Source organism: Artemia franciscana, chromosome 15 (genome assembly GCF_032884065.1).
Source record: "Artemia franciscana chromosome 15, ASM3288406v1, whole genome shotgun sequence".
NCBI lineage: Eukaryota > Metazoa > Arthropoda > Branchiopoda > Anostraca > Artemiidae > Artemia > Artemia franciscana.
Genome location: NC_088877.1, coordinates 2,578,929 through 2,591,728, shown reverse-complemented (window position 1 = coordinate 2,591,728; position 12,800 = coordinate 2,578,929). Strand labels below are relative to the sequence as shown.

The 12,800-nt window shown below is 31.7% G+C and overlaps 1 protein-coding gene across 1 annotated transcript in view; it reads right to left on the bottom strand.

Moving 5' to 3' along the window:
- Positions 1-12,800, bottom strand: part of LOC136036703 (chromosome transmission fidelity protein 18 homolog) — a 128,412-nt gene that overhangs the window by 88,516 nt on the left and 27,096 nt on the right. The window contains exons 6-7 of the mRNA XM_065719023.1: positions 9,816-9,899; positions 5,152-5,325 (exon numbers count right to left, since the gene is read on the bottom strand). Of these exons, the coding sequence (XP_065575095.1) occupies positions 5,152-5,325; positions 9,816-9,899 (258 nt within the window). The remainder of the gene's footprint in view (positions 1-5,151; positions 5,326-9,815; positions 9,900-12,800) is intronic.

Here is a 12,800-nt window from a genome sequence, read left to right as displayed (position 1 = left end):
TCCACTCGCAACCAAAACAATTATTTGGGAGAATGAATACTTCAGGAGCGGGTTTCCCTTTATATTTTCAAAAATTATACCCTAAATCTTTCCCCTGGCGCACTCACCCTTGAATACCTGGTCGCTGATGATGTGATTCGAAGATAGAAAATATGAACCAAATTATTATTGTCTTCACTTTTATTTTTTTAAGATTTAATATACATAATCACTTGTGCCAACTTTGTGCTTCTGTGCTAACTGTTTTGTAAAGAAGTCACTTAGCTAAATTTTTTACTTGAATGTGCTTCAACGCATCTTTATCGTGACTTTATCGTGAAACCAAGTGCACCACGTGAGGGGAACGAGTGCAAAATGGCAAAATTTTAAGGGCCCAAACTTTTCGAAACGAAAAGTGAGACACTTTTAAAATTTGTGATTCATAAAATATTTTCCGAGTCGAAGATCCCTTCATATACAAATACTGGTCATGTTGTGCATCCATAATCTAGTGCCCCAAAATACTTAAAATTGCAAATAACAATGCCTAGATAGATTGGAAAAGGAAAATAACTCAAAAATGGCTTTATGTTCTCTTATTCATGCCTTAATTTGATATTCCGTCCCCACTATAATCATGTGGCAGCTGAACCTACCAAAAATATGTCAACTTACTATGCAAACGGGTGAAACAAGGAGACAAGTAGGATGACATTCTTCGGGGGGTGGGGGGGCTAAATTTTAGATAAATGAATTTTTAACTTATGAATTTAGCTGGCAATGATGGGGGATAAAAAGCGTTAACCAATGAAAATAAATTAGAGAGTGATATGAAACATAAAAAGTTCTCATAATAAAACTTTTAGATTTAGAAATAGATTGGCAACTTAATGGTTGAAGGAAAATAATGGATTATTAGACATAATCAGTAGGTAGACAATAGTCTCATTACCAAGTTAACATTATTAAAATTAATCTACCAAGCTAAAACTACGATAGGAAGAGTTTTTAAATTTAAATTTATTTGTCAGGAAAATAAACACAAACTTTTGAAGCGGAGATTTCTTAAAACTGAAGCGATTTCATCGAAATACAATCAATTTTACAAGGTTCAAAAAAGAACAAAGAAAAAACTAACAAACCACAAAGGAGTTTAAGAATAATAAGCTTGGATGGTCAAAATCGAACCTTAAATTTTTGAGGCATTCAGCGTTTTAGCAGAGTAAAAGAGGGTCATTGAGAGGGGGAAGATTAAGATCATCCTTCAAGTACATAAGAAAACAAATAAAAAAAAATGGAAACCATGTAATAATTGCAGTATGGTATGCTATCTGATTTCGATTGTAGCCTAAATAAAGTCGTGTTAGGTAGCTTGTAGGCTGCAGCTACACAAACTTTGTCCCAACTAAGGTAATAACAATAGGCGTAAGTTTTTACACCTAGACCCTACCAAATACTAATATTTTCTGTAGTTTAATATATTTTTCATGCAATTAACCTGTTTGTACACGTTTTGAATTTTGGGCCCCAAAATACCCCCTCCCTCCTCCAAGGAACAATTCCCACATGAGTACCAACTGCCTCATAAGCTACCTAATTTAGTTGTATATTGTTTACCAGAACAAAGCCAAAATCGTAATTATATATATTTCCCCAATGTCAAAATAAATTTGTTTTTACAAAAAAAGCAGCCTTTAGAGATGGAGGAGACCGTTGCAGTCGGTCTTCTGAAGTAAATACACTCCTGGAAAAATGACCAGTACATAAGGATCCACTAGAGGATTATTATCAGTTTTCTTGCTCAGCATCAAAATAATAGTAGATATGCCTTTTCGTTTGGAGAACATTACGAATTTCTTGAATAGAATCTCTAGAAATTTAGTAGCTCTAACCTTGCCAAAATAATGCCAATAATCAAACTGATTAAAGAGCCTTGGAACGCACTTTAAGTATTTTTACATCGAATTAGATTATTCTGCAAGTTATAAGATTATTGTATTCGTTGTTTGTCTATGTTAAATGTTTTTTAATACTTTATGCATAAAAAATGCTGCAGAGCAAAATTTATTAGGCATTTAGCTATCAGAGAGCACCTGACTCATAGTGATGGCTAAAGAAAATATATTCATAAAAATACAAATAAAGAAAAAAGGTAAAAATAAATGAAACATGCAAAAATTATTACAGAGAAGAGACGACAACTTTTTTATTTTATTCGAATACATATTCCTGTATAAAACTTTACTGTCTTGGTTTTACAGAATGAATCAAATCGCTTATTAATATTTCTTTTATTTTACACTCAATTGAAAATTTACTGAAAAAAAAAATTATTCACAAACTTTATTCAAAAAATTTATTCGATACTTCAAGACAAAAATTTAAATGTATATCAATCCCCTATTCAGAATAGGATTGAGTTTAATTAAAAAAATTTCTTTCATAGTATGGTTGTCATATCATATCGAAAGAATTGAACTTCACGTCGAATATATTCCATTGTACAAAATACATAAATGAGATGAGTCAAAATTTAGCTAAAACGTCAAAAAGAAAAAATAAATAAAAAACAAAAAAATTAATGATTAGTTTTTCCTGGCTATTACACAGCTCGACAAAACTCTCGCGATAATATTTAGCGGAGATGGGAGTCAGTTTGGGCAATTTTTGAGATGTCATGCGAGACGGTCTGTTGTGGGCGGGCAGGTAGGGTTCGGGGGTGATGGAACGTAATCGGGGAACAGACAGGGTCTTGGTACCGAAACGAAGGCACAGGAGGTTCCTTCTCTCAGCCAATTAGTGCTTTTCTTAAACAAAAAAAAACTCAACATGCATGCTAAAAAATCCAGCATCCGAAAAATCTCTTATAAAATAATTCTATAGGAGAACTTAAGAGATATTCACTTCAATCAGATGAACCAACCAGGATCCACGTAACATCACTGGCTAGTTTTCATCTCAAGAAATTTACCGTCTTCTGTCAGAGCGACAGTATAAATATTAAACAGCAGCGAAAATTCGGCTCAGAGATGTGACACATCACAGCTCAAGCTTTGGCAAGTTACCAAAGCGTCAAAGCAATAGCTTCAGTTGCTACGTGGCATTCAATGAAATCATAGCGAAGGTGGATTTATGAAGAGAGGTGTGCAACTGATGTGTCCCAAAATTCTTTAATGGAGGGTATAGAAATATTTACTACTGTTTAATATTTATGCTGTGATCAGAGCTATGCTTTACATACCTGATAACAGCTTTACCTAAAAGAAGTTTAATGACGGGCAAAATCGCCTAAGAACTCTGATGCTACTAAAAAGACACTGAACTTTGATGCCTAAAAATGTTGTTCTAAACAAAATTGTTGAATTTTTTTTATACGCTTAGAATCCATTTTTCTTGAATAGGAATAAGATCTTGGCGCTTAGCTAAAATAAAAATATAAGCAATAATTCCTTTAAACCTTACTTTTAATGCACTTTTTCTAACATGCACTTTTTCATTTTTTAACATGCATTTAAGATACTGCGAAAGGAGCATTTTTTTTTTCAGTTTATCCGTGGAGTTATGCTATCAAAGAATACCCAAGGTATGAGAACGAAACCTCTTTAACTCCAACGGGGTTTGGGGAAACAAAACCTCTTACCCATCCAAAATAGAAATCCCACCTGTATTAACGAGGCGTAAACCAAACAAGACCGATCTGCATGGACAAATTTAATATGTATTTTCCTAATGATTTATTTTAATAATCTTTAGGTATCCTTAGTTTAAATAAAGATAAACGGAACAAACCCTATATTAAAGCAAGAGGAGAGACGAGGGCTCTTTGGTATCTTACATAACATGCGGCATATTTTAGACCATATGCAAGATTCCATATGCATTTTTGTTTTCTTTTTTTTTAATTTCATTTCTTGTTTGCATTTAATGTTGTTTTTCTTATTTCTCTATAATTGTTTTTTTTTTGTGCGTGTGTATGTTTATTTAATTTTTTATGTTTATTTAATGCAAAAAAAAATTTCTATAGTCATTATTTTTCGTTTTTTTTGTATTTTTTTTTTTTGTATATTTCATTGTTTTTACTCTACATTTTAATACTTTTACAGTGTTTTTGTGGTAAGAAATAAATTATTATTATTATTATATGTAAAATTCTTGCTTTCCATTTATTGTATTTGATTTTTGCGATTCTGATAGTCATAGAGAATCACTGACCATGGAGCCTTTTGAGGGGGAATAAGAGCATTTTATTTCCATTCTGTATTTATTGGTGAATAGAACTCTGAACCTGTTCCGTGATTCTAACACGAACACAGATGTAGTACCTTCTTATTTGTTTCTGCTAAAAGACATCTGCAATGGCTAGGGAACATTATAGCTAATAATTCATCATCTCTAATTAACTATCATCTCTATTGTTAATTATTAATCATCTACTATCCATGTTTTTTTTTACAGTTTTTTTTTTAATTATATGCACAATTATGTTTTTGGCCCAACTTTCACTAAATTTCCCACGATTATTCCCGACAAATTTACAATTCCAGAATTACTCAAAATCTCAATTTACCCAAAATTTACCCAGAATTTACCCAAAATTCTGATGTCTCATTTGAAATTAGGCCAACGGTGTGAGTGGGATTTAGTTTGTGTCATACTGGTCCCAAAGTTTGGAATTTAATTCCAATAGCTGTGAGAAATTGTAATGATAGAAACCAATTTCTGAAGTTATTAAGAAATCATGTTGCTGGTCGTTGGTTAAGATGGTCGTTGGTTAAGGTCGTGCTGGTTGCTGGCCTCCCATAATATTTTCCGTTGTGAGTGTTGAAGTTTGATTTCCGTAAGAAGTGCACATTAGTCTAAGCTGAAGTAATGACGGTTTTTTTTTCTTTTTCTTTTTTTGGTGATATACCACACGCTAAAGTATGCCATTAGGCATTTGCGCTGTTTTTTTATATGTTTTAATTATTGTTGTATATAAACATGTATCTATCTATCTATCAAGTCAATTTCTAACAAATCAATTACTTCACTTCAAAGAACACAGTTTTTTTAGTTGTTATTCTATCATATAAAAATGTTTTTTTTTTAGAATTAGGAGTATCTTGGCAACATCCCATATTTGCAGGCCCTTTACTAGACAACTAGGTTTCCAATCGTACTAAAAGAACTAACCTCATGACTTAGAAGATCGAAATACTTCCTGGGGCGATAGGATTCAAGCCATGAAGAATCACCTGATTCAACTTTATTTTCTTTGTGTCTTTTCCTCTTTCTAAACTCCAAGTTTCCAAAGGATTCTAGTCGCTTCTCCAGTGCCTCTTTCTTCTCTTTTTCTTTTCTTTCTTTCTGAAAATGTAAAAATAAATAAATTATAAATCAACGGGCTTCATGAATGGTCCCACATAATATCTAGGCCTAGAGCTCTTTAAAAAACGTTCCCCAATACTCTATGTACTTTCAAAATTACATGTAATTTTCAGGAATGATATAGCCCGCAAACAAAATCCTTGTATTTATACGGGCTAACAAAAACTTTGGTGTCCAGAGTGAAACTAAATTATGTAAATTTTTGGATGCTTATCGAGTGCCTCTTTCTTAGGTACTCACGTAAAGTTTAACTAGATATCAGGGAGACAATATCGACTAAAAAAATTTTCTTTCTAATAATTTCCATTTACCAAGGAAATAAGATTCCATGTGCTCCCTGGCGGAGAGAAGGTATCCCGGGACTTTTGAGCGCCTCTATAACAAACCAGAGGCTTCGCGACCAGTTTCACAAAATATCTAGATTCTGAGAACTCTTCAAAAAATATCTAATGTTCTTTCAAAATTATCCATTCTTTTATGCAATAAAATTGTAAGAATAGAAAAAAATTACGGAGATAAAACAGAAAAGAAATAAAATAAAAAAGGAGAAAACTATGCAATATAATCGTACTAAACTGCAGGAATAATTCAGTGCGTACGAAATAATAATATTTCGTACGAAATAAAAAAGCAGGAATACGTCACAAAAATATTACGGAAATAAAACAGAAAAGAGATAAATAAAAAAAAGGAGAAAAATATATAACATGATCGTACCCTCCCATTTTTTCCCAAAAATAAGCTAGAAAGAGAAAAGGATTCTTCAACTAAATTTTTATATATAGGTTTCTTATCCTATACTGCCTTTGCATTCACAATTAAAATGAAAACATAACTTTTAATCAAGACAGTGAATTAAATAAAATAGTAAAGTCATTCCTAGCAAACAGTTGTAAAAGTTTTAAGACATGTTCTATTGGGCTATCTTTTTTTATATAGAGCTATTCGTATTTTATGTTTTTTATTTTTAGTTGTTTATCCTACTTTTAGTTGTTTATTCTATTTAGTTCACTGTCAAACTATGTTCACCCGTTGTCATCATTTTTATCGTTGTTATGTCACCATTTCATACTTGATTTTCGACATAATTAGGGTGAAGATTCAGTATTGGTTTCATGACTCACCAAAGTTTCACAAGTCTTTCCCTTGATTCGCCATGCAACTTATAGCCTAAAGTTGTCACTCAAGGCGCATGCATCAATAAATAAAAACAAAAGCATGAGCTATCATCCACTATACCATACTATACTATACATAGTATATGTGTAGTATAGCATATACTATACCATACTATACATACACCATACTATATTATACACAGCAAAGCGCTACTACGCCATTCTTAAGGTTTGTTAGAAAAGTGACTTAAAACACAGAAGAAGAATTTTCTCTTTTTTTCCACAAACTTTAGAACTACTTAGAAGAACTTGGCTACATATTGATAAAGCGAATGAAAGCTCTATAGTTACTTGGCAAACCATCTTGGGGTGGTGAGCTCCCCATTCTAAACATAATCTTAGCCCCATAATAATTATACTTTAATATTGAAAAAATGTTTCATGATTTCAACCCTTTCATGATAATAATTAATGTTTTGGGCACCATATAATGAATCAAATATTTTGCAGCAAGCACTGATGTCACATACTGATCACTGATGTCAGCACTGATCACCAAAAGGAAATAGAGCTTCCAGAGTCATTGATGGCGCATAGGGTGTCAAATTGACATTTTAAATGTCAAATTGACATTTGTCAAATTGACAAATTTACAAATTGGGTTTTTTTTACAGGGACTGGTGGCGAGTTGGTTGCCCAGCCTTGTGGCAGCTGGAATCAAACCCCTGACCCCACATTGCCAAGACGAGCATCCATCCACTGTGGTACCATAGGCTTTAGCCTACCGTCGAATACATCGGCAATCAAGCAAGTCTTACATAAAAATTAAAAGGAAGCCAAATAAAACAAAAAAGACTAAAAAACAGGGGAAAAAATAGGACAACACGCCATATACCCACAGAAGGTGAAACAAGTGGAACGTTAATTTTCATAACCAAGAGAAAAAAAAGGACTTGGAGGTCACTTGCTACAAACAATTATTACCGAGCACAGCAAAAATTACAGACAGAAACCTTTTACGTCCTGTGAAACTTTTAACGCATTCAATTTACGCCCTGTAAAGGATTTGAAAAAAAAGTGAAGATGGGCAAAAACCAGTTTTGGACATTACAATGAAGATGTAAATTGCGATAATGTCAATGGATTAAGCATACACTGATAACCATAAACTATTGCTAAAACAAAAATCTAAAAATACATCAAAATTTAACAACTCGGCCCTTAATTCATATTTATCATAATCAAATCTAGCTTGAATTATTAAGGTTTAAGTGCAAGGCCTACACGACATGTTAACATTTTGGAAAAAAAAACATTGAAATAGACACTACCATTTTTTTTTTTAGCCGCTGAGCACAAATACTTTTGACTTCTAATAGTGGCTATTTCATTAATGTAGTATTTTCTGAATTGTTAAAAAACAAAGGCATCCATCAATCAATCACAAACACATTCCTCAAACAAATTGAACATTGAAGCCATAATAGGACATTAAATAAAACACGAGCATTAGTTTATTTATTTGAAAGGGTGCATATTCCAGACAGGGGGAGGGCTATTTATCAAAATATCTTACTGGCGATGGACTGTGAGGACCCTTTCTAAGCGGCGAGGGAGTCGCAGTCCCTTTCTAAGTATTAATACTTGTTAATACTTCTGAAATGCTAAACTCTTTTACTGGTCTTACTAATATCTTCCGGGACATGCGAGCCAAATTGACTACGCTGAAATTTTTTTCCGAAGTAGAATTTTTCTTTTTCATTTCCACCTTATTAAGACGTTTCTGTCGGAAATTTTTTGGAGCTAAAACATTTGTTTTCATGAGCTATGAGAACATTGGTAGCAAAATTAACGACGAAATGGTCCTAACAAGCCAGACCTTCACGATCAAAACAATTTTGTGTTTTTATTATTCTTATTTCTTTCAAGCTACAACAAAAAGTGATGTATAAGTTTATTATTCTAATTTCATATATATATATATATATATATATATATATATATATATATATATATATATATATATATATATATATATATATATATATATATGTATATACCTTGTAAGTTCACCCTTTTAAAGCCTAAATGGGCAAAAAATAACTGAAAAAGACAATTTTTTGCTGACGGAAACAAAGAATGAAGTTGAATAAAGCCTCTACAATTATTGCTTAGGCCTATGCAAGTTAAATCTATAAAACTAGTACAAATAAATCGACTGATGATTTCTTTCTGTTTTCACAGGACAATGAAAAAGAAGATCTTTACTGAAAACACAAGAAAATACAGGACTCGTTGTAGAATAGAATTATAATACGATTTAGTGCATTTTTAAGATATAAAAACAAAATATTTTTGTTTGTTATGCACACGTATATGGTGCATAGGCGGATGCACCATATACATCGATGCACCATAGTGTAAATGCATAGGCGGATGCACTATGAAAAAGAAGATCTTTACTGAAAACACAAGAAAATACAGGACTCCTTGTAGAATAGAATTATAATACGATTTAGTGCATTTTTTTTGCAACAAAATATTTTTGCAAACAAAATATTTTGTTTGTTATGCGCACGTATATGGTGCATAGGCGGCGAAACGCTAACTCTGTTTCATTTTAAGCTACAGCTTCGTTCTTTACTTCCAGTAGAAAAACTTCGTGTTCCTAATTAGTGGAAGGTAAGACAGGTAAGAAGGTAAGAAGGTAAGATATGAATAAGCTATATTCCATACTGCTTATACCTTTCATTATTCTTCTAATGGATTTACTTTTTTCTTCAGTTATTTTACAATTTTTTTCCAAGGCTATCTTCCTACCACACGAACAAAGTCCTGTTTTTTTAAGTTGATTTAAAGGTTTTCAGATTGATTTTACGTTTATTTTTTGATTTTGAGATTAGTCCTATGAGCTCTTTACCAGTCTTCACCCCGCTGTTTACAGTTTTTTATTATTTCTTCTTTTTAGATTTTCGGCTTTTCTTCTTTTTTCTTCCTTTTTTTATTTTATGATTAGTTTGATGGACTATTTTTCCATCCAAGAGGAAGAAAGTGTCCCTTTTTAACTTGATTTTCAGGTTTTTAGATTGATTTAAAGTAATTTTTTTGAGTTTTTCAGGAAATTTCTACCAATATTTCAATGGGCTACTTTCCCGCCGAACTGACCACCCACCCATCCAACTGCATTCCCATCCGACTCCTCCACTCAGATTTATGTAATAAGCGAATTTATGTTAAAAAAAAACTTGACTTTTTAAATCCATGTAATATGACAGAGAATAAACAGCAGCAAATTTGTAACAGATTTATATTTGAACCACACTTGCATGGCAACAATTCTCTTAATCTTACCTCTTTTTCTAACTGTAATTTTAGGACAGATATAGAAACGCCTAAAAGAGTCCCAGGCTTATGGCTCTTTACATCGGAGATGTGCTGCAAAACAAAAAGAAGATACATTAGTAGACAGCATAAGTTAGCAACAGTGAAATTTTAGGTTTTTTATATCGAAGATGTAATATTTACATCGGAGATGCGCTGCAAAACAAAAAGAAAACACATTAGTAGACAGCACAAGTTGGCAACAGTGAAATTTTAGGTTTTTTATATCGAAGATGTAATATTTACATCGGAGATGCGCGCAAAACAAAAAGAAAACACATTAGTAGACAGCATAAGTTGGCAATAGTGAAATTTTAGGTTTTTATATACGTCTATTACTTTGTTTTATTATTTTTCTATCTGTTTAATTTTTAATTTATTTACCTTTTTCAATTGTTCATTTACAATTGCTGTCTGTTATCTTTATTTTTCAAACATATCTAAGATCAAATGGGTGGATTAATCAAAGACTAAAAAGCTGCAAAACAAAAAGAAGATACATTAGTAGGACAGCACAAGTTGGCAACAGTGAAATTTTAGGTTTTTCTATATTTGTTTACTGTTTTGTTTTATTATTTTTCTATCTATTTAATTTTTAATTTATTTACCTTTTTCAATTGTTCATTTACAATTGCTGTCTGTTATCTTTATTTTTCAAATATATCTAAGATCAAATGGGTGGAATAATCAAAGACTAAAAAGCTGCAAAACAAAAAGAAGATACATTAGTAGGACAGCACAAGTTGGCAACAGTGAAATTTTAGGTTTTTCTATATTTGTCTACTGTTTTGTTTTATTATTTTTCTATCTATTTAATTTTTAATTTATTTACCTTTTTCAATTGTTCATTTACAATTGCTGTCTGTTATCTTTATTTTTCAAACATATCTAAGATCAAATGGGTGGAATAATCAAATACTAAAAATCTGTTCTTTCATTGCGCTCCAATCATAGTTGTTGAACGTCATTCTATTCACAATATGGCTGAGCCCTGATTTATTGGAAAAATGAGACGCTATTTCCCTTGAGAAATGATTAAAAGTGGCTTAAAGTGTTCTGACCATTTGATAAATGTTGATTTACGAGCCTGCAGTTATACACAAATGGAAAAGAAACTAAAATCAATAAACAAGCAAATCAAAAAGTACACTTAACTCAACAATATCAAGCACAACAAAGCTAATATAACAAAGAAAAGCAGTATAATAGAATAGAAAATAGGGCAATTTTCTTAGGCTTTTGATGAGTAGGACTAAACTTGATGAAACTTATATATTTAAAATCAGCATAAAAATCCGATCCTTTTGATGTATCTATTGGTATAAAAATTCCGTTTTTCAGAGTTCTGGTTACTATTGAGCCGGTTCGCTCCTTATTTACAGTTCATTACCACGAACTGTTTGATAAAAACTACTTATCCTCTTTATTTAGATTTTCTATTCCTGCGATCAAAGTGCAAAAAAGAAATGGAGGGTACCGGAAGCAGTTTGCTGACGAAACCGTCTTCGAAATTGTTCTTTGGTAACAGTATTTTTGTTTTTGTTTTTCTATAATTTTTTTTTTTTTTTTTTTGATGGAAAATAAACATGTAAATCCATAAAATATAAAATATACTTTAACCTACACTATTTGAAGTCACCAAGTGTTTTCCTTTTTAAAAACAAGAATTTGACTAAACTATTAAAACTACACTATTGAAGAAAAATGTCACCTAGTGTTTTCAATTTTAAATAGAAAAATTTGACTACACTGTTTGAACAAATATTGAAGAAAAATGTCACCAAGTGTTTTCCTTTTTAAATCAAGTGTTTTCCTTTTTAAATACAAAAATTTGACTACACTATTTAAACTACACTATTGAACAAAATGTCACCTAGTGCTTTCTTTTTTAAATGCAAAAATTTGACTACACTATTTGAACTACACTATTGAAGAAAAATGTCACCAAGTGTTTTCCTTTTTAAATCAAGTGTTTTCCTTTTTAAATCAAGTGTTTTCCTTTTTAAATACAAAAATTTGACTACACTATTTAAACTACACTATTGAACAAAATGTCACCTAGTGTTTTCTTTTTTAAATACAAAAATTTGACTACACTATTTGAACTACACTATTGAAGAAAAATTTCACCAAGTGTTTCCCTATTTAAATACGAAAAGACTGATCAGCAATTTTGCTTCACTGGGGGATCTTTGTCCTTTAGGACATAACTTGATTGATAACGCAGATCCATCCGGCAATAATGCCATGACAGGTCAACTTTCATTACTAAGAAAAGAACATATTGAAAGGTTATACATATTTATTTGCCATATTTTTTGGCCATATTTTATGGTCTTAATAAGAAGAAGATAAGAAAAAAGATAAAAAATTATCTTATGCTTAACCTAATAGAAAAGTAATGTCCTGACTAATGAGCGTAAACATCGAACAAAAAAAAATACTAAACAAGCATAAATATTTTTATAAGTTTCAAAAAAAGATTATAATGAGTAGGGGAGGTCGAGGTTGAACTGGAAGTGTGTTGAATCGGACACCCTTAATTACTGAGACACTACTTGGTGAAAAGTTCTACAATAATTAGTAAGAGTGCCATCTAACCTTTATGTCTCAAGGAAGAAAACCTAGTTTGGTTTATTAATGCTATCAAAAGTTATACTGGAAAAACTGTTTAAGGTAGGTCATTTTTTTTCTGACACCTTGCACATTATTGTGCAAAGCTGTAAGTATAACATCAGGATTTTTTTTGTTGCTACTTGTTTCTCAAATTATTTGGTCGTTGTGCTATCTACCTTTTCGTTAATGCTCTTAGTCCGGATAGATTTCTCTGTCGGATTGTGATGGGACAAATCCGGACACTTCTTTCCCTCGAGAGAGAGACATAGAGAGACATAGATAGAGAGAGAGAGAGAGAGAGAGAGAGAGAGAGAGAGAGAGAAAGAGAGAGAGAGAGAG